The sequence below is a fragment of the Chiloscyllium punctatum genome, chromosome 23 (assembly GCF_047496795.1).
Source record: "Chiloscyllium punctatum isolate Juve2018m chromosome 23, sChiPun1.3, whole genome shotgun sequence".
Classification (NCBI taxonomy): Eukaryota; Metazoa; Chordata; class Chondrichthyes; order Orectolobiformes; family Hemiscylliidae; genus Chiloscyllium; species Chiloscyllium punctatum.
In genome coordinates, this window is record NC_092761.1 from 92,913,698 (window position 1) to 92,937,138 (window position 23,441).

The following is a 23,441-nucleotide window of genomic DNA, read 5'->3' on the forward strand; positions in this document are numbered from 1 at the left end:
GTGTGTGTGTGTGGCGGGAGAGGGGGGGGGGGGGGAGGTGTTTGGGGTGCTTTGGAGTACTTAAAACCATGAGTTCAGATTCTGATGTTGCTAAGGCAAAACAGAACATATTGCCTAATCGCTAGCTTCATACACCAGTAACAAAATAATTTTTCACTTACATCACTTCTTGACTGTGCATATTTACTAGACAGTGTCTCAGTTGGGATATGCCCATTAATTTACTTCTGGCTGAGATTTTCTATCTCAGCCTGGGAATTTCTATCTGATTTTGTATCTACGGTCAGGGTGCATGAAGGCTGTTTGTGGGTGATAAAATCATAGTGCATGGGGGAATTTGTTTGTACTGATTCTGCCTCTTTTGGCCTTCTCCCCATGGAGATTACTCACATATCACTGTAAGAGGGGGTACCTGACATCATTAATGTAGAACACTGATCCGACTCTTCACAGAGTTGCTGCGATTGGGATCCTGAGTTGAGGCGCATTGATCCTTCATGCTGGAATCTACTGAATTCAGATATTTCCGTTTGTCTTTTATTAATTCGAGGGATGTGGGCATTGCTGGCTAGGCCAGTATCTTTTCCCCATTCCTAGGGATGGTGATCATGAGCTGCCTTTGTGAACCGCTGCAGATCATGTTGCTGTAGGTAGACCCTCAATGCCATTAGGGAGGGACTTTGCTGGACTTTGACCCACTGACCAAAAGAAGAGCGATATATTTCCAGGTGGGAGGTAAGCGTCACCACCAGTGTCCCCGCTGACTACATCTGCGGGAAGTGCACCCAACTTCAGCTCCTTGAAAACCGCATTAGAGAACTGGAGCTGGATGAACTTTAGATCATTCGGGAGGCATAGGGAGTTATTGAGAGGAGTTACAGGGAGGTAGTCACATCTCAGGTCACATCTCAGGTAGCTGGGTTATTGTCAGGGGACAGAAAGGGAATCGGCAGGTAGTGCAGGGATCCCCTGTGACTGTTCCCCATAACAATAAGTAAATTGCTTTGGGTACTATTTTGCTGGTGGTGGGTGGGACTTACTAGGGGTAAGCAATGGGGCACAGGTCTTTGGTACAGAATCTGTCCCTAATGCTCAGAAGGGAAGGGGGAAAAGGAGCAGAGGGTCTGCTAGGGGAACTGACAGGATGTTCTGTGGGAATGAGAGAGTCTCATGGTGGTGTGTTGCCTCCCAGCTCCAGGGTTTGTGATGCCTCTGATTGTGTTTTTCGGGATCCTTGCGGGGGAGGGGGAGCAGCCTTGGGTTGTGGTCCACATAGGTCAGAGGAGAGATGGGGATTTAAGGCAGGAATTCAGGGAGCTAGGGTGGAAGCTTAGAGCTAGGTCAAACAGTTATCTCTGGTTTGTTGCCCTTGCCATGTGCTAGCGAGGTGAGGAATAAAGAGAGAGGACTTGGACACGTGGCTACAGGGATGGTGCAGGGAGGGTGGGTTTTGGAATCCTGGATAATTGGAGCTCTTTGTGGGGTAGGTGGGACCTCTACAAACAGGATGGTCTTCACCTGAACCAGAGTGGGGGGACCAATATCCTGGGGAGGAAATTTGCTAATACTCTTTGGGAGGGCTTAAATAATTCGGCAGGAGATGGGAATCTGAATTGTAGTTTGAGTACAGAGGAGGTTGAGCATAGGGAAATCCGAAATAAGGTTTCAGGGTCACAAGAAGGCACTGGCAAGCAAGAAGTTGGCTTGAAGTGTGTCTATTTCGATGCCAGGAGCATCCAGAATAAGGTGGGTGACCTTGCAGCATTGGTTGGTACCTGGGATTTTGATGCTGTGGTCAGTTCAGAGACCAGGATAGAGCAGGGAGAGGAATGGTTGTTGCAGGTTCTGGGATTTAGATGTTTCAGTAAGAACAGGGAAGATGGTAAAAGAGGTGGGGGCTGGCATTGTTAGTCAAGGACAGTATTATGGTGCAGAAAGGACATTTGAGGACACATCAACTGAGGTAGTATGGGCTGAGGTTAGAAACAGGAAAGGAGAGGTTGCCCTGTTGGGAGTTTTCTATAGGCCTCTGAGTAGTTCCAGAGATGTAGAGGAAAGGATTACAAAGATGATTCTCAATAGGAGCGAGAGTGACATGGTACTTATTATGGAGGACTTTAACTTCCCAAATATTGACTAGTTCAAGTACTTTAGATGGGTCAATTTTTGCCCAATGTGTGCAGGAGGGCTTTCTGACACAGGCCAACAAGGGGCAAGGCCACATTAGATTTGGTACTGTGTAATGAACCCAGCCAGGTGTTAGATTTGGAGGTAGGTGAGCACTTTGATAATAGTGATCACAATTCAGTTATGTTTACTTTAGTGATGCAAAGGGGTAGGTATACACCGGGGGGGGGGTGCAGGGGCAAGAGCAAGAGCTACAGCTCGGGGAAAGGCAATTACGATTTAGAATAGGTTAGATTCCCTACAGCATGGAAACAGGCCCTTTGGCCCAACAAGTCCACACCGACCCTCTGAAGAGCAACCCAACCAGATCCACTCCCGTAGCCTATATTTACCCCTGATTAATGCACCTTATACTATGGGCAATTTAGCATGGCCAATTCACCTGACCTGCGCATCTTTGGATTGTGGGAGGAAACCGGAGCACCCGGAGGAAACCCACACAGAGATAGGAAGAATGTGGAAAACTCCACACAGATAGTCGCCTGAGGCAGGAATTGAACCCGGGTCCCTGGTCCTGTGAGGCAGCGGTGCCAACTGCTGAGCCACCGTGCCGCCCCCTATTTTTTTGAAGAGTAACCCACCCAGACCCATTCCCCTACCCTATATTTACCCTGACTAATACATGATGTGACTAGACAAGACTTAGGATGCATAGGATGGTGAAGTAAACTGCAGGGGATGGGCACAATTGAAATGTGGAGATTATTCGAGGAACAGCTACTGTGTATCCTTGATACGTGTGTACCTGTCAGACAGGGAAGAAGTTGTTGAGCCGTGGTTTACTTAGGAAGTTGAATCTCTTGTTAAGGGGAAGAAGAAGGCTTCTATTAGGATGAAATGTGAAGCTCAGTGAGGGCGATTAAGAGTTCTGGATGTAGGTTTGCTCACTGAGCTGGAAGGTTCATTTCCAGATGTTTCGTCAGAGCTGAAAATGTGTTGCTGGAAAAGTGCAGCAGGTCAGGCAGCATCCAAGGAGCAGGAGAATCAACGTTTCAGGCATGAGCCCTTCTTCAGGAATGAGGAAAGTGTGCCAAGCAGGCTAAGATAAAAGGTTGGGAGGAGGGACTTGGCGGAGGGGTGTTGGAAATGCGATAGGTGGAAGGAGGTTAAAGTGAGAAGGAGGAAGAGATGTTTTGTCACCCTATTAGGTAACATCTTCAGTGGGCCTCAGGTGAAGCATTGCTGAAAATGACATCACCAACCCAAAGAAGCCCAAGAATATAAATAGAAAGCAGAAAATGAACCTTCCAGCTCAGTGAGTAAACCTACATCCAGTTACAAGGTACCCAGGAAAGACCTAAAGACAGAGCTAAGATGAGCAAAGAGGGGACATAAGAAGTTGTTAATGGATAGGATCAGGGAAAACCCTAAAGCTTTCTAAGGGATAAAACAATGACTAGAATAAGATTAGGGCCAATCAAGGACAGTAGTAGGAAGTTGTGCGTGGATTCAGAGGAGAAAGGGGAAGCACTAATTGAATATTTTTTGTCAGTATTCACTCTGGAAAAAGACAATGTTGTCGAGGAGAATACTGAGAAACAGGCTACTAGACTAGATGGGATTGAGGTTCACAAGGAGGAGGTATCAGAAATTCTGGAAAGTGTGAAAATAGATAAATCCCCTCAGCTGGATGGGATTTATCCTAGGATTCTCTGGAAAGCCAGGGAGGAGATTGCCGAGCCTTTGGCTTTGATCATGATGTTGTCATTGTCTACAGGAATAGCGCCAGAAGATTGGAGGATAGCAAATGTTGTTCCCTTGTTCAAAAAGGGGAGTAGAGACAACCCTGGTAATTCTAGACCAGTGAGCCTTACTTCAGTTGTGGGTAAAGCGTTGGAAAAGATTATGAGAGATAGGATTTATAATCATCTTGATGGGAATAAGTTGATTAGGGATGGTCAGCACAGTTTTGTGAAGGGTAGGTCGTGTCTCACAAACCTTATTGAGTTCTTTGAGAAGGAGACCAAACAGGTATATGAGGGTAAAGCGGTTGATGTGGTGTATATGGATTTCAGGAAGGCGTTCAATAAGGTTCCCCATGGTAGGCTACTGCACAAAATATGGAGGCATGGGATTGAGGGTGATTTAGTGGTTTGGATCAGAAATTGGCTAGCTGAAAGGAGACAAGAGGATGGTAGTTGATGGGAAAGGTTCATCTTGGTGTTCAGTTACTAGTGATGTCCCGCAAGGATCTGTTTTGGGTCCACTGCTGTTTATCATTTTTATAAACTACTTGGATTAGGGCGTAGAAGGATGGGTTAGTAAATTTGCGGATAACACTAAGGTCACTATAGAAAGGTATGAGTGATTCACTTTGAAGGAGTAACAGGAATAAAGAGTACTGGGCAAATGCTCAGAATCCTGGTAGAATAGATGAGCAGAGAGATCCCGGTGTCCATGTACAAAGTTACCATCCAGGTTGATAGAGTGTTAAGAAGGCATAGGGTGTATTAGCTTTTATAAGTGGAGGGATCGAGTTTTGGTACCATGAGGTCATGCTGCAGTTGTAGAAACTCTGGTGCAGCTGCACTTGGAGTATTGCATACAGTTCTGGTCACCACATTATAGGAAGGATGTGGAAGCTTTCGAAAGGGTTCAGAGGAGATTTACTAGGATGTTGCCTGCTAGGGAGGGAAGGTCTTACAAGGAAAGGTTGAGGGACTTGAGGATGTTTTCTTTAGAGAGGAGGAGGTTGACAGATGACTTAATTGAGATATATAAGATAATCAGAGGGTTAGATCGGGCAGACTGTGAGAGCCTTTTCCCTCTGATGGTGATGGCTAGCACGAAGGGGCATAGCTTCAATTTGAGGGGTGATAGATATAGGACAGATGTCAGAGGTTGTTTCTTTAATCAGAGAGTAGTAGGGGCGTGGAATGCACTACCTACAACAGTAGTAGACTTTACGGGCATTTGAATGGTCATTGGATAGACATATGGATGAGAATGGAATAGTGTAGGTTAGATGGGCTTCAGGTTAGTTTCACAGGCTGGCACAACATAGAGGGCGGAAGGGCCTGTACTGCACTGTAATGTTTAATGTTCTAAGTCAGGAAGGTGAGTGGTGTAGAGGACAAATTCCAATAGGTGATGTTCCCAAGTATCTGATGTCCTTGTCCTTCAAATGGAAGTGCTATGAGTTTGGAAGATGCTGACAGTAGACATTTTGAGAGTTACTACAGTGCATCTTGTACATGGTATACAGTGCAGCTACAGTAGATTGATGGTGGACAAAGGAAATGGTTGTGGATTTGATGCCCGTTAAATGGGATGCTTTGTCCTGGATGGTGTCAAGTTTCTAGAGTGTTGTTGGAGCTGCACTCATCCAAGGGAGGAGTATTCCATCACAAGCCTGACCTGTGCCTTGCATATGGTGGACAGCCTTTGGGGAGTCAGAAGGTGAGTTGCTTGCCACAAGATTCCTAGCCTCTACTGACCTACTGTTGTAGCTGCTGTATTTATATAGCTTGTCCAGTTCAGTTTCTAGTCAATAGTAGACAGTAGGAAATTTAGTGGTGATGATGCCATTAAATGTCAAGATGCAATGGTTAGATTCTTCTTTTTTGGAGATGGTCATTTCCTGACAAAATGGTAAAACCTGTGTGGCATGAACGTTTCTTGCTGTATTTCAGCTCAAGCCTGGATATTGTCCAGGTCTTTCTCCATTTGGACATGGACTGCTTCTGTATCTGAGGAGTTGCAAAAGTGCAATCATCAGCTAAAATCCTCATTCCTGACCTTATGATGGAGGGAGTCATTGATGAAGTAGCTGAAGATAGCTGGACATAGGACACTACCCTGAGGGACTCCTGCAGAGATGTCCTGGAGCTGAGATGACTGACCTGCAACCATCACAACTATCTTACTATATGCCAAATATGACTCCAGTCAGCAGAGAATTTTACCCTTGGTTCCCATAGACTTCAGCTTTGCTAGGCCTCCCTGATGTCACATCTCATCCCCTTAATTCAGCTCTTATGTTTGAATCAAGGTTGTAATAAGGTCAGGAGCATCGCTGAGAAGGTGCTGCTTGATAATACTGTTGATGGACACCTTCCATCATTTCATTGATGTTCGAGAGTAGACTGATGTGGCTGTAATTGGCTGAGTTGGATTTGTTCTGCTTTTTGTGTTATCATCTAATAAGATCTAAAGGGGTGCCTGAGATCAAATGGAATTAGGGAATAGGTAATAAATGTATTAATTGAACTAATTGGTTTTGAATTATTTGTATAAATAAGGGTGCTAATAATTAGTTGAGTGAGAGTTTTATGAAATGTTGCTAAGTGAAGTAAGGCTGTTACTAAACATGTGGATTGGACCATTTAAAAACATATATCTACTGATGGTGTATCATACAGGAAATAAATGGGCAATTGTCTACATTGTCTCATCAATGCTAGTGTTATAGCTGTACTGGAACAGTTTGGCTAAGGGTATGCAAATTCTGGAGCACAAGGTGTTAACCTGGTGAAGCTACAAATAATATAAGCAGCAGTTGCCATGTAACCGACAGGTCTAATCTCTGCAGTCCTGCCACATCCGATCATAAATGATGGTGGATAATTAAATCAACTCTGGAGGAGAAGGCTCCACAAGTATCCCCATTCTCAATAATGGGAGAGCCCAGCCATCAGTGCAAAAGATAAGGCTGAATCATTTGCAACAATTTTTAGCCAGAAGTGCTGAGTGGATGATCCATCTCAGCCTTCTCCAGTGGGTCCCCAGGATCACAGATACCAGTCTTCAGCAACGTAATTCACTCCATGTGATATCAAGAAACATTTGGGAGTATTGGATACTGCAAAGGCTTTGGGCCCTGACAACTTTCTGGCAATATTACTGAAGACTTGTTCTCCAAAACCTGCTATGCCTCCCCTGACCATGCTGTTCCAGTCCAGTTACAACCCTTGCATCCACCCAAAATGTGAAAAAGGCTGAGGCATGTCCTGTACACACACAGGACAAATCCAACCCGGCCGATTATCGGTCTATTCTCATTGTTTTTATTCAAAATGCCAATATCTGTAATCTTTTGATTTTATATTCTATTTTTAATGAATTCAATTTTCCTAAATAGTTTCATTCAAAATATTAAATAACTGTGTAATTGTGACTGGTTTTGAGCTGGTGAGTGACTTGTTAAAAGTGGAAATAATTTAGTTTCAAAACTGCAAGTTATATTGAATTTTTCTTTGTTTTTCAGGCTCTCCAAATACTGAGCTTCAGACTCAAGTGCTGTGTCTGTCTTTGGGTTATTTTATATTTGATATGTGCTGGTGTATTTATTTTCAAACAGAGGGTCTGGTGATGCTCTCTCACCACTGTCTCAGTATCCTTGGCATCGTCATGGTGCTGGCTTTGGGACACTCAGCAGTCGAAGTCAATGCTGTCATCTTTGGCAGTGAACTGACCAATCCTTTCCTCCAAATCCGCTGGTTTCTTCGAGAATCTGGCCATTACCACTCCGTGCTGGGAGATATTGTTGACTTGCTGTTTGTGTTGCTGTTTAGCTGTGTGCGGATCGGGATTGGGGGCAGGCTGCTGTACTGTGAGTTAACTTCCCCTGTACCTCTCCCTGTTGTGAAGTTGGCAGGAGTCGCCATGTATGCAGTGTCCTGGTTGTTCATGCTGAGCATTGTCAAGTTTGCTTGGAGGAAGATTAATCACAAATACAAGACATGGAGAGAGTGGAGCAGATGCCCTTTTCATCTATACGCCAATGGACACGTAAATAAAGCTTGCTAGCTTATAGCACTGGTGCAAAGTTCTGAGGGGCAGTCAAGCACAACCAGAGATGTCTTTCATCGTTTCCTCAGTATTCCTCTATAGTGACTTCCTTTAGATGTGATTTTCATCTCATGATTTTGGGCTACCCTAATGAAGGGGAATCTGTGGCTCAGTTCAGGATATGTCATGTAGCCATCTGCACCCAATCACTTTTAGCTGAAAACCTCCCCAAAACTGACCAGTTTTATCAATGGCATTTGAATAGTACAAAATGTCTCTCTGCATCGTGTCTAACATCAGTCTTGTTTCCTGACTATGCTACATGTGCAACAAACAGTTTGGGTTGATTTTGACCTGGACTTGTTTTTTTTTTCATTTCAGTTTATTTCCCTCTTTTGAAATATCTGATTCACCATGTGATCCAGGTCCCTGGTGATGTTAGAAAAGAGCCATTGGCCACCTGCTGTCCTGGACAGTGACTGTTAACGGATAGGATTCACTTGACAGTGATCAGGAGCAGGACCCCTGGGTGATTTCCTTTCTCACTGACTTGGGATCACTGATCAGATGCATGATTCCTGGTTATTTTTTGGCCCTATCGACACTTGGGATAATTGAATCCAATTTTTCTGGGTCTATTGCCAGTCCAGCTGATGACAGCTAACATGACACAGGTAAACAATGGAACTTTGTGATCAGTGTGGCTCCGCTTATAAGACAGTGATCTAACTGAGACATTGAATACCTAGCCTTGAGCTTTCCTGGATTCTTGTTGGCTTTTAAGGCTTTTCTCAAACATTCCATGTTTCTCCTTGGCTCTGTCAGGAATAATTTGAGTCATCGACTATGCAGTAAATGAAAGGTTCTTAGAAGGAAGAGATTATTCTATGTTCTGATAAGTAGCATAAATCCAACTGATAGCTAGCTGGATCTAAAGAAAAGGTTTTGAAGGATGTGGGAGCAGGCTGAGTAAATGAAATTGAATTGTTTCCCTGTGGAGTGTAAAGGCTGAAATGGATTGTATGGGCCAAGTGGTCTTCTCTCATTGTTTCAGGTCAGTTTGAAGAGTTGTCAACGACCAAGGAAGAAATTTGGCTTTTGTGTCACTCCTGGTGCTAGTTTAACTATATCAGTTAATGTTGCTTCCCTGCTCCTTCCCCGCTCCTTCCCCATTTTCCTAAATGTTTCTCTTCCATGTTTTATATAATTCTCCCTGGAATGTCACGATGCAATTCACTTTACAGATGTGTTAACATTTTCTGTAGTGAATGACTATCTGCATGGTAAATATTTCCCTAACCCAGTCACACTCTTCCTGTTCTGACTTTACCAAGGCAACCCATTTTTTCCATCATGTTTTGAGTACTCTGGGTTTTGAGCTGCTTCTGGAACAAGGACCGAAGAATCCTACGTCACAAATTGGCTACAAACAATGTTGGAATTGGGCTGGTGTTTGGGGGTTAAGAATCACCACAGCTTGAAGACCCCACAGGATATCAACTTGGTTTTAAAATGCTCAAATTTAAGTTTGTTGCATTGATCCTAACTTGCTGATTCACCTAGTAGAGGAAGTAATCTATCATTATTGACTCTGCAAACCTAGTCATCACTTCGGGCACTTTTTTGGACCCCTTGTATCACTTACATTTTAAACAAAACCTCCTGTCTCCTGCAACACACAGTCACCCTTGCTGCATCTGTCACAAGAGGAAGCCATATTGCTACTTGAGCCAGCAACATTTGAACAGGATGCCTTTCAATACATTCCACGGTTTACTTAACCTTTTTTTGATCAAGTTCCCAAAATAGCTGCACAAAATTATGAAAACTGTGACTAAATCACATTTTAAGCCAGACTATTCATCACATCTTTATAGCCTCTGCTGTAACAGGAGTCTGCAGTTCTGTCACGCTCTATTTCCCAGCTCTGGCATAATCAGAAATATGTGGTACTATTTACTCTAAGCCCATGGACAAAGTATTGGAAGATGAGCAACTCTGAGATTGACTGTCAGGTACAGCAATAGTTTTGACTAAGTAAACAGCATCCATGCACTTCTGATTTTCACTCCAGTCACTCAGCCATTTTCCTTTCTGTCAGGCAATTTTATCTTTTACATAAGAACATGAGCAATAATGAGCAGAGCAGGCTATTCAGCTTTTGAGGGTGAAAGTGAGGACTGCAGATGCTGGAGATCAGAGTCTAGATTAGAGTGGTGCTGGAAAAGCACAGCAGGTTAGGCAGCATCCGAGGAGCTGGAGAATTGATGTTTCAGGCAAAAGCCCTTCATCAGCTTTTGAGCCCACTCTTCCAGTCATAGAAACATAGAAGATAGGAGTAGGCCATTTGACTCCTCAAGCCTGTTTTGCCATTCAATATGATAATGGTTGATCATCAAGCTCAATACCCAAATCCCACCTTTCCCTATATCCCTCGATTTCTTTATCCACAAGAGCTCTATTTACTTCCTTGAAAACAACGCTTTGGCCACAACCACTTTCTGTGGCAGAGAATTGCAATGGCTCACCATGATCTTGACTCATTTTTAAAAAATGTGTTTCCTGATTCTGGACTTGACCACCATTGGGAAACATCCTCCCTGCCTCTAAATCTGTTTAGTCCTGGTTAAATGTATAGGTTTCTGTGAAACTGCCCTCATTCTTCTAACTTCAAATGAATACAATCCTAGGTAAAAACAATGACTGCAGATGCTGGAAACCAGATTCTGGATTAGTGGTGCTGGAAGAGCACAGCAGTTCAGGCAGCATCCGAGGAGCAGTAAAATCCGAGGAGCAGTTTCGGACACCAACTCAATCTCCCTTCACACATCAGTCCTGCCAACCCAGGAATCAATTTGGTCAACCCTTGCTGCACTCCCTCAATACATCCTTTCTCAGATAAGGAGACCAAAATAGCACACACTATTCCAGGTGCAACCTCCCCAATGCCCTGATTGATTGCAAATAGATATCCTTGTTTCTGTACTTGAATCCTTCACTATGAAGGCCAATGTATAGTTTGCCTTCTTTACTGTCAGCTGCACCTGCATGCTTTCAGCAGTTTGTGACACCAGGGTCTCGTTGAACATTCATCTCTATCTTCCTTCCTAGTTTTGCCATGAATGTGCTATGAAACCTCATAATTATCCACATTAAACTATATCTGTTGTGTATTTGCCCACTCACTCAGCCTGTCCACATCACACTACAACTTCTCACAGCTCACTCTTCCACCCAGCTTTGTCATCTGCAAATTTTTGGATATTACATTGGGTTCCCTGATTAATTATTAAACATATATAATGAATAGCTGAATTCTAGTACAGACCATAGTACCCCACTGCCATTCAGAAAAAAAATCCAATTATTCCTACTGTTTGTTTCCTGTCTGCAAAACGATTTTCTCTCCATTTCAATACATTGCTCTGAGTCCCATACCCTTTAGTTTTGCACATTAATCTCTTGCATGACTTTGTTGAAAGTATCTGAAAGTCCAAATAAATCACAACCACTGGCTCCTTGATCAACTCTACTAGTTACATCCTCAAAGTACATTTGTTAACTGTGAGTTTGTAAATCCATGCTGAATGTATCTGATTCTACCACTGTTTTCTGAGTGCTCTGCTATAAAATCCTTGATCATTATCTTTACCATCATCCCCACTGCTGACTTAAGACTCATTTATCTTTAATTCCCTGTTTTCTTTCCACCTCACCTTTTTAAAAGTGGAGTTGCATTAGCTACTTTCCAATCTGTAGGAACTGTTCCAGAGTTTAAAGAATTTTGGACAATGACCACCAATTACTCAACTATGCCTAGGGCCACTTCCTTAAGTAGTCTGGAGTAGAATATCAGGCCCTAGAGATTTATCAGCCTTCAATCCCATCGATTTCTCCATTTCTCTACTAATACAGAATTGTTTGAGTTCCTCTCACTAAATCCCATGATAGGATAGTGAAGAAGGTGTTTGGTATGCTTTCCTTTATTGGTCAGAGTATTGAGTACAGGAGTTGGGAGGTCATGTTGCAGCTGTACAGGACATTGGTTAGGCCACTGTTGGAATATTGCGTGCAATTCTGGTCTCCTTTCTATCAGAAAGATGTTGTGAAACTTGAAAGGGTTCAGAAAAGATTTACAAGGATGTTGCCAGGTCGGAAGATTTGAGCTATAGGGAGAGGCTGAACAGGCTGGGGCTGTTTTCCCTGGAGCATCAGAGGCTGAGGGGTGACCTTATAGAGGTTTACAAAATCATGAGGAGCATGGATAGGATAAATAGACAAAGTCTTTTCCCTGGGGTCAGGGAGTCAAGAACTAGAGGGCATAGGTTTAGGGTGAGAGGGGAAAGATATAAAAGAGATCTAAGGGGCATCTTTTTCACGCAGAGGGTGGTATGTGTATGGAATGAGCTGCCAGAGGATGTGGTGGAGGCTGGTACAATTGCAACATTTAAGAGGCATTTGGATGGGTATATGAATAGGAAGGGTTTGGAGGGATATGGGCCGGGTGCTGGCAGGTGGGACTAGATTGGGTTGGGATGTCTGGTCGGCATGGACTGGTTGGACCGAAGGGTCTGTTTCAATGCTGTACATCTCTATGACTCTATACTAGATCATGGTGTATGTTATCAACCTTGACACTGTTTTCCTGCTCACCCCTGTGTATCTGTTATAATTTTGAAGAAATCTGTTGATCTCTGTCTTAAATACACTCAATGACTGATTTTCTACAGCTCTTTGAAGAATTGTAAAAATTCATCACTCTTTGAGTGAAGAAATGCCTTCTCATCTCAGTCTGAAATGGACAACCCATTATTCTGAAAATGCTCCCTATGATTCTAGATGCTGTCTTCATTCAGGGGAAATATTCTTTCTGTATCTATCCTGTCAATCCCTGTAAGACTTCTGTATGATTAAATGAGATCACCTTTCATTCTTTGAAATTCGAGAAAATTAGGTCCATTCTGAGGCCAAAAATGTACATAATGCTCTAGATGCAGTCTCACCAAGGCTCTATACAATTACAGTAACACCATCAGCTTTAATCTTTGCACCAAGGAGTTTAAATTCCAGTTTAACAGTTTAAAAAAAATCTAAATTCCGTTTGTCTAATCCTTGATGATTTCTTCAAAAGATCAATTAGACCTCTCCTCTGAGTGGATTTGTTGGTCAGCCTACACAATGAGCAGAAAAGTAGAGTTCAGGTAAGGGTCAGATCAGCCATGACCTTATTGGAGGGTGAAACAGGCTCAATGAGCTCAATAGCAGAAATAAATAACAATTCCACACACTGCGTATCACTATAGATAAAGTGAATAAATATGCAATTAACTTCACAGCTGTAGGGGAATCTACAGTTCACTGAACATGCCCCATTGCTTTGCCTCAGAAGAAGACACAAAAAGAATCCCCAAGAACAGTGAGGTAAAAAGGGAGAGAGCAACTTAGAATGATCAAAACTTAGAAAAAAAAACAGATTTCTCACAATGTTTGTATAGAGTGCCAGGAAATCTAGGTTCACTCATTGCGTGTTTGTGGATTGGTGAGGAAGACAAGTGGAGTGTAATAGTGGTGAAGTCTTACCAGAACTATACTGAATGTTGGTGACACTGCATCAGAAACACTCTGTGCGGTTTTGGTCTCCATTCTTAAGGATTGATGGAGTTTCATTGGATGCAGTTCAGAGAAGGTTTACTCGGATGCTTCCTGTGATGAAGAGATTGACTTATGGAAAGGTTGAGCAGGTTGGGCCTAATCTTATTGAAGCTTAGAAGAATAAGTGGTGACCTTGTAAAAACAAGGTTCTGAGGGTATTTGGCAGGGTAAATGCTGAGGAAATGTCTCTCCTCATGGAGGAATCCAGAACTAAGACACAATTTCAAAATAAGGGAAATGCTCTCTCATTTAATACCAAGATGAAAAATTTCTCTTGGGTGGTCAGTCTTTGGAATTCTTTTACATAGAGAGCAGTGGAAGCTGCGTTGTAAGTATATTTGAGGTGGAGTTACACAGAACTTTAATCAGCAAGGATTCAAGCATTATGTGGACAGGCAGGATAGTGCCACAGTTCGATCAGCCATGATCTGGTGGGCGGATGGCTTTGGCAGGTTGAATATATTGGTAGAACTGGTGTTGCAATTTGAGCAGGTTCCAGCAGATGGCAATGTGTGTCCAGCCACAGTTTCTAGTGAGGAGGAAGTGAAAATCCACTCTTTGTTTAACAGTTATTTAAAACCATGATAACATTCTAAAACCACTTTATATTTATGTACAATGGATAGCACAGAACCAATAGCAAAGTGGTTATATGCATGGTGTAGGCAACTGGAGAAATTGAATAAGGTTAGCACTGCCTTCTCGCAGCGCCAGGGACCCAGGTTCTTGGATGACTGTCTGTGTGAAGTTTGCACATTCTCCCCGTGTCTGCGTGGGTTTTCTCCTGGTGCTCCGGTTTCCTCCCACAGTCCAAAGATGTTGAGGTCAGGTGAATTGGCCATGTTAAGTTGTCCAGAGTGTTAGGTTTGTTAGAGGGAAATGGGTCTGGATGGGTTGCTCTTCCGAGGTTGTGTGGACGTGTTGGGCCAAATGACCTGTTTCCACACTGTAAGGAATCTAATCAAATAGACATGGGAGTAGACCATTTAGCCCCCTGAGCCAGCCTCACTATTCTATAACATCATGGCTGATTTGTCCAAGGCCTGAACTCCTTTTTTGTGCCAGCTCTTCATAGCACTTGATCCGTCAATGTTTCAAAGATCTATGAACATTTAGCCTCCATAAATAGGGAAAAGAATTCCAGACATTCATTATCTTCAGGAAGAAGAAATTCCTTAGCATCTCAGTGTTAAATAAAATCTCCTAGTTCTGTAACCAAATTCTCTGGTTCAAGATTCCCCACTAGTGGAAAAATCTTCTCAACATCAATCATGTGAAGTCCCCTCAGAATTTTGATTGTTTCAATTGTTTTGAAATTCCACTCTGTCAGATCAATGTCATTATCTGCAGCAAAAGAGCAATGGTCCTGGCATTGACCACTGGGAAATCCACTGCCTACCATTTTCTAGTCCAAACAATAACTATTTACCACCTCTCATTGCTTTCTATCTTCAGTCAAGTTATCAACAAATAAGACACTATCCCATCTATTCCATGAGCCTTGCTTTTGCTAATCATAATTTTATATAGTGATTATGCCACTATTACTACTATAGCTATAATATTTACTGTATTCCATGCAATTGACAACAAATTAAACAGAAAGGCTGAATAGGCTGGGACATTTTCAGTGAAGCATAGGAGGTTGAGAGATGACCATATAGAGCTTTAGAAAATCACGAAAGCTACAGGTAGGGTTAATGGTAGGTGTCTTTTCCCTAGAATGGGAGATTTCATGATTGGCGACATAATTTTAAGGATAGAGGAGAGAGATTTAAAAAAAGACATAAGGGGCAAATTCTTCACACAGTGTGGTTTGCGTGTGAAACGAACTCCCTGAGGAAGTAGTGGAGGTGGGCACTTTGATAAGTACATGAATAGGAAAGGTTTGAAGGGATTTAGACCAGGAACAGGCAGGTGGGACTTAATTTGTGATTGTTAGGCATGGTCTGGTTGGACCAAATGGTCTGTTTCTGTGCTGTATGACTCTGAGGTACTTTCTAAATCACTTTATTAAAATCCATATAGAGAACACCAACCATATTTCCTTCACCACCTTCTCTGTTACCTCATCACAACATTCAGTTAGATTAGTCAATTAACAGAAATTTATCTGAGTGCCTGATAATTGTTACAAAACCTTATCCATTGTAGATGTTAAACCAAGTGACTTGCAGTTGTTGGAAGTCGTCTTGCTTCCTTTCTTGAGTGTGATTGTAAAATTTCCACTTTCCAATCCTCTGAAACCTCTCCCTTATCTAGATCGTAAGACTCTTGATGGAGTTTTGTAGAGAGTGATGGGCTCACAAAGAAATTCAGCGTTTTAAAAAATTATTTGTGCTTGCAATGTGGGCATCACTTGTTGAAAGGTAAGGATTGATAAGAATGAGGTCAAGTATGTGAATCAGTGATGTAGCATATGTTGAAGGTGATGACATTGCCAGTGTTGTAGCTGAAAGGAATGGCTTTGGAACATGCACAGCAAGTTCTGGAGCAGAAATCTTCAGTACTATTACTGGGAAGTTGTCATTGCCTCCCACTGTTTCTTGATAACATGTGGAGTGAATTGAATTGGCTGAAGACTAGTATTGTATGCTGGGGACCACTGGAGAAGGCCAAGATGGATCATTCACTCAGCACTTATACAGTCATAGTTAGAGGTGATACAGCATGGGAACAGACCTTTTGGTCCACTCCTGCATGTTGATCAGAAATCCTAACCTGAACTAGTCTCATTTGCCTGAGTTTGGCACATATCCTTCCAAACATTTCCTATTTATGTACTTGTCTAAATTTCTTTTAAATGTTGTAACTGTACCTGGCTCAACCACTACTTCTGGCTGAAGATTGTTACGAATGCTTCAGCCTTATCTTTTGCATTGATGTGTTGGGCTCTTCCGTCATTAAGAATGGGGATATTTGTGGAACCTCCTCCTCCAATGAGTTGATTTATTGTCCACTATCATTCACTGCTGGATATGGCAATTCTACAGAGCTTAGATATGATCCATTTGCTATGCAACTGCTTAGCTGTGTCTATCACTTGCTGCTTATGCTTTTTTGGTGTGCAGGTAATCCCATTTGGTAGCTTCACCAGGTTAACACCTCATTTTTAGGTAGACCCTGTGCTGTTTCTAGCATGCTTTCTTTCACTTTTCATTGAACAAGGGTTGATCCCCTGGCTTAGTGGTAATGGTTGATTGGGGAATATGTCAGACCATGAGGTTGCAAGTTGTGTTGGAGTACGATTCTGCTACTGATGATGGACTATATCTAGCCTTGTGTTTCTAGATCTGTTTTGAAGTCTGTCCTAATTAGTAGGGTGATAGTGCCACACAACATGATGTAAGGTTTATCAAGGTGAAAGTGGTACTTTGTCCTAGTAGGATTGTCCAGTGGTCATTCATACCAATATAATCATGGACAGATGCATCTGCAGCTGGTGGATTGGTAAGGATGAGGTCAAGTATGTTTTTCCCTCTTGTTGATTCCCTCACTACCTGCTGCAGATCAAGTCTAGCGGCTGCATCCTTTAGGACCCGAAATGCTTGATCAGTAGCACTGCTGCCAAGCTACTCTTGGTGGTGGACATTAAAATCCCTCACCCAGAGTACATTTCACCTTTGCCACCCTCAGTGCTTCCTCCAAGTATTGTTCAACGTGGAGGAGAACTGATTCATCAGCCAAGGGAGGACGGTACAGAGTAATGAGGAGGTCTTCTTGCCCGTGTTTAACCTGATGCATGAGACCTCATGGGGTCCAGAGTTATTGTTGAGGACTGTAAGGGCAACCACTTTCCAACTGTATACCACTGTGCTGCCATCTCTGCTGTGTCTGTCCTGCCAGTGGAATAGCATCACCCAGGAATGGTGGTGTTGGCTGGGATATTGTATGTGGAGCATGGTTCAGTGAGTATGATGACATTAGGCTGTTATAGAATCATAGAGTCAAAGTCACACAGCATGGTAACAGACTCTTTGGTCCAACCAATCCATGCTGACCCTCATCCCAAACTAAACTTGGCCCATATCCCTTCAAAGATTTCTTATTCATGTACTTGTCCAAATGTCTTTTAAATATTCTAACTGTACCCATATCCACCACTTCCTCTGGAAGTTTATTCCACACACAAACCAGTCTCTGTGCAAAAAAACATTGCTCCTCATGTCTTTTTAAAATCCTTCTTCTCTGCCACATTCATCTCATCAGTTTATAAACCAATATAAGGTCACCTCTCAATCTCTTACACTCCAGTGAAAAATGTCCCATCCGATCCAGTCTCTCATAATTCAAACCCTCCATTCCCGACAACATCTGGTAAATCTCTTCTGAACCCTTCCAGCTTAATAATATCAGGGTGACTAGAACTGGACATGGAACTCCAGAAGAGGCCTCTGCAACATCTTGTACAACCTCAACATAATTCCTGTACTCAAAGGTCTGACCAAAGAAGGCAAGTGTGCCTTCTTAACCACGCCTTCTATATATGATGCAAACTTCAAAGAATTCTGTACCTTAACCTCTAGGTCTCTTTGTTCTATGACACTACCCAAGGCTGTACTTTTAATTGTGTAAATCGTGCCCTTGTTTGTTTTACCAAGATGAAATATCTCATTTATCCAAATTAAACTCCACCTGCCACTCTTCAACCCATTGATCTGATTGGTCAAGATCCCTTTGTAATCTTAGATAACCTTCTTCACTGTCTACTGTACCACTAATTTTGCTGTCATCTCCAAACTTACTAAGCCTGCCTTCTGTATTCTCATGTAAATCATTTATATAAATGACAGAAGTTCTCCCAGCACTGATCCCTGTTGAACACCATTCCAGTCAGCCTGCAGTCCAAAACCTAAACCTCTAACTCTCTCTCTCCTGCTGTTAAGCCAGCTTTGTATCCAATTGATAAGCTCACCCTGAATCTCGTGATCAAACTTTACTAGTTAGTCTACTATGTGGAATCTTGTCAAAGGCTTTACTGAAGTCCAAGTAAAGCCATCATCAATCTTATAAGACCATAAGACATAGGAGTGGAAATTAGGCCATTCAGCCCATTGAGTCTGGTCTTCCATTCAATCATGACTAATAGGTTTTTCAACCCCATTCTCCCACTTTCTCCCCATAAATTTCATCCCCTTGATACTCAAGAACCTATCTATCTCAGTCTTAAATATACTCAATGACCTGGCCTCCACAGCCTTCTGTGGCGATGAATTCCAGAGATTCACCACTCTCTGGCTGAAGAAGTTTCTGCTTATCTCTGTTCTACTTTCTAAGACCTCCAGCACATCCTTTTCTGCAATGTGAAGTTTTCAAAACAGTTTTTTCAAAATATTATTTCCCCAAGTTGTCGCCTCCATTTCTTTCTCCACAGTAAAAATTGACAAAATAATAATTTACTATCTTCCCATCTTCTGAGGTTTAACACAAAGACTACCTCTTTGATCTTTAAGCAGCTCTAATCTCTCTCTAGTTGCTCTCTTGCTCCTAATGTATTTGTAAAATCTCTTTGTATTATCCTTAATCTAATTTGCCAAGGCTATCTCATATTGCTTGACTAGCCTGTGAACAGCTCTATGAATTTTAGCACAAGCCCCTAATTGTTCACAAGAAGGATTGAAAAGTGAAGGTTCTCAATCAGGCCGTGTTTAGAAATTAGGGGCTTACAGTGGATCGGAGTATAGAGTGATGGGCTCACAATGGAACTCTGTGTTCACAATGGATCTCTAAAGAGAGGAATTACATAGAATTATTTCAAAAGGAAGCAATCTTGGCCTGTTCAGTTTTCTTAATGGTTGCATTCTGTCAATTCTGATGTAACCTTTGTGAAACCTGTTTGTATTTTCTCCAGTGCCATGATATGATTTGTGGAATTTTAAGATTTATTTTCTTCACAGAGTGGTTTACTAACTGCCAGGATAGACAAACGTTTACATCATATAATGGAGTTGGGAGTAGCCTGCAGAAGAAAATATTTGAAAATTGCCTCCAAATATTGATTGAGATATTCCAAAATACCCACAGAGGATATCCAGACCAATGGAATCTGCTGAAAGGCAAAAAATGGATTGAATGTGAGGAAGCGTTTCAGCTCAAACAATCCACATCATCCATTATTCTCCACAAGAGAAACAATTTTAATCATATTAGCTAGGCTGCAGCTGGAGTACTGTGTACAGTTCTTGTTACCACATTATCGGAAGGATGTGATTGCACTAGAGGAGATTCACCAGAATATTGCCTGTGATGGAGTAACTCAGCTGTGAAGAAAGGCTTGGTGGTGGTTGGGATGGTGGGTGATGCTGAATATTATTGAGGTATACAAAGTTCTTTGAGACAGATGATAAGTAGGGAGAAACGTTTTCCCCTTACTGGAGGGTCAATAACCAGGGGCATAGTTTTAAGATAGGGAGTAGAAAGTTTACAGGGGATTTGAGGAAATACTTTTGCACCCAGAGGGTGTGGGTATCTGGGCAGAGAATCATCAAGACATTTAAGAACTGTTGAGATGAGCACTTGAAATGCCAGAGCATATAACATCCAAGTGCTGGGGAATAGGATTATGGTTGATGACTGGTACAGACATGATGTACTGAAGGACCTCTTTTCATCCTGTAAAAATTCTATGATTTACTTGTCCTGCTGCAACATCTTTTAAATTCCTTTCAATCCTCACTTTGATCAAATGTCAAATGTTGACAAATTTCTTTCTGAACTCTTAGAGTGAATGGATAAGATGGACAATTCTTTGTGTTGAACATATTTCTGTAGCCTTCCATTCTATATCTCTTATGATCAACTTTTGCTCCAGATCCTTGAGGTACTAGAATTGACTTATGAATTGATCTTTGTTTCAAGTATGAGCAGATAGTCAGTTGTTAATTGTGAACACCCGAGTGTTTTGGAGTTGGGCACAATGATACTTTGGACCCAAAGGAAGAGGGAGACCCTGAAGACCTTGTCCCCGTAAGATACAATATCTTGAATGTAAATATTCAGTGGAAACGTGGTTGGTAGATGTTCTCACTTTCATCTCCCTATTCTCCCCTCCCTCTTCCTTTACCCCTTCCCAGCTCACTGTCTCCCCTCTTTCTCTTCCATTCTTCTCTTACACTCCCCAAATCCCACCACTGGGTACCATACACGGTGTAACATTAAAGGTTTCCAATATTCTGGAATTACTGGAAGATGTGAGATTGAGTATGAGCCAGAGTCTGATCCTCAATAAGTGATTCATCGGGCTTGATTTTTAATTTTGTGTCACTGAATGGGTTTTTGAGTGAGTTACATCTGAGTCTGTGATTAGTTTAAACTCAGATCTTCCTGTTGATAAAATGAGCTCATCCTGGTGCACAGGATCACTCAGTCTATTCACTGTTTAAAAATGGACTGATCATTGTCAGGTGACAGAAACCCATGTAATTGATATCGGGAGAGTTTTAAGGAGTAAAGATGTTGTAAAGCATATTCAAAACAGAAATTAATATCTCATTAAAATCCAACATTCCATTGTTTGTAAGATACTGATGTCAGTACTTGTTTTTATGGAATTTAAGGGGTTTTAAGGTTATTAAACAATTACGACATTTTATTTCTTAACTGATCTGAGAGATAAGATGTGAAGCTGGAATAACCTCTGAAGTAACATTTGGAGTACACTAGAGTTGCATTAATTTGCACCATTTGCTCAATAAGAAGGAAACCTATTTGCACATGAAACTTTCTAAGGAGCTAAATGCGCTTCAGACTCTTGAATTTCAGCCCTTCGTGTCTCAGAGTCCTGGACACACAGGATCTCAGACCTTTCAGATCTCTGATACTCAGTCAGATGCCAGCTCCCTCAACACACAGGAGGAGCCATTACTATGAAGGGACTACATACAAAAATACAAAAACTGACTGTTTTATTGTATAAGTCTTCACTGTCAAATAATGCATTGCAGTAGTTTGATTTAGTAAACAGGGAAAATTCAATTCTGCGCTTGTGTGTTTTCATTGTTTTAAGTATTTGATCACTAATTTTCTGAGTAGGATAGAAATGATTTTGGATGAATAAGGAAATATAAAGCACTGGGAAAGAGCAGGAGACTGAGATTAATAAACTTATAAAAAACTTGCACAGGCATAGTAGATGAGATGGCTTCTGCCTGTGTTGCAAGATTCACGGCCCATCACAGTGACAGAATTTTGTTTGAGCTTTGCTTCTGGTCCTCTATCTCTTTTACTGAGTGAGAGAGAGAGAACCCCAAATTCCAAGAAAGGAGATTTCACATTCTGATTCTGGGACAGTGAGTGATTCCAGCCACCGGGGAAATGGAGTGTGTGACTTGTGGGGCAGAATGTAATGAGGAATTTTGATGCCACAGACCAAAACATTATGACTCTGTTGTGGTATATTGAGATGCATGAAAATCATAATGACGCAACTGATCATGTGACACTGAGATCATAGAGAAGATGCTAGTCTAGAATAAGTATGTGAATAGAATGGTCCTAGACACTGCATTAGAGAGCTGTACTTGAAAACAGAGTATGTATAGATGTAGATAAAGGAGTTTTACACTTCATAATCAGTTGAAGACCTTACCAAGAGATAAGGAGCAAGAAGCCTGCAGCCAATATATGTATGCAAACACTCACAACCTGTGATACACCAGACTGGTCTCTTGATGTCCAGGGTGAGTGTTGGTTAAAAGGACAAGATAAAGCATGGTGGAAGTTACAGAAAAAAAACTTGAGAGATCAGGATCTGGTATTCTATTATAATTGCAATTAATGGTAATACTGGATAAGTCAGATTCCTGAGTGAAATTTTCCTTGATAGATCACAAGTTTTGTTTTTGATGTCTAATGTTTACTGTGGAAGTCAGTCTTTGAACATAGTTACAAGTAGCTGCTGATATATCTTTAACAAAGGAACATCAAAGTTTATTAAACACAATAGGAAACAACTACAAAGTATTATACAAAATATAAAAATGACTTGAAATGGTATTACTACAATTATCAGAAAAATTATTCAACCCTTTTATCCTCTACAACAATTTTAGATAGTGAAGGGTCACCCTATTTCCACTACTTCATTTGGCACTCACTAATTGGTTTCTGTAAAGAATTATTAATTAACAGGAGTCCCTTAAACTTATCTTCCACAGCCTCTGTTTCTTGAGTATGTCTCTTATCCAGATTAAGCCACTCAAGACTTGTCTTCTGACCTGACTGATTTGGAGATTGTTAAACTGTCTTACTGATAGTACTGTTTCTCTGAAAGAAACTTAGATAGGAACACAGGAATTTATATATTTCTGTGAAAAGAAACCTGCCCATTTGCTGACCTTCTGGATAGTTCTGTCTTTCTAAATTTCTTGTTTCTCACTCTGTCTCACTGTTTCATAGGAGACCTTAGAACATAGAACAGTACAGCACAATACTGTTCTATGTTCGGCCCTTGATGTTATGCCGACCTTTTATCCTATTCTAAGATTAAACTAACCTACATACCCTTCATTTTACTATCATCCATGTGCCTATCCAAGAGTTGCTTAAATGTCTCCAATGTATCTGACTGTACTATCACTGCCAGCAGTGCATTCCATACACCCACTGCTCTTTGTGTAAAGAATCTATGTCTGACATCTCCCCTAAACCTTCCTCCAGTCATGGATGTGGGTGTGTTTGTCATGGGAAGTTGATTTGTAGATGTTTCGTCCCCTGTCTAGGTGACATCTTTAATGCTTTGGAGCCTTCTGTGAAACCTCCTGCTATGCTTCTAGAAATTCTCTTGCATAAAAAAAAAGTCTCGGAACTGACAGCCAGACCTCTCCATCCACTGGGATCCATGACAGCCCATAAACCAACAGCCATGTTCACAC

General features: G+C 41.7%; 1 protein-coding gene across 2 annotated transcripts in view; it reads left to right on the plus strand.

Annotated features, from left to right (window-relative positions):
- tlcd5b (TLC domain containing 5b) overlaps window positions 1–21,543 on the plus strand; it is a 35,462-nt gene extending 13,919 nt beyond the window's left edge. For both annotated transcript variants that reach the window (XM_072593544.1, XM_072593547.1), the window contains one exon: window positions 7,394–21,543. In XM_072593544.1, the coding sequence (XP_072449645.1) occupies window positions 7,394–7,935 (542 nt within the window). In that variant the 3' untranslated portion in view covers window positions 7,936–21,543. The remainder of the gene's footprint in view (window positions 1–7,393) is intronic.
- The last annotated feature ends 1,898 nt before the right edge of the window (window positions 21,544–23,441 follow it).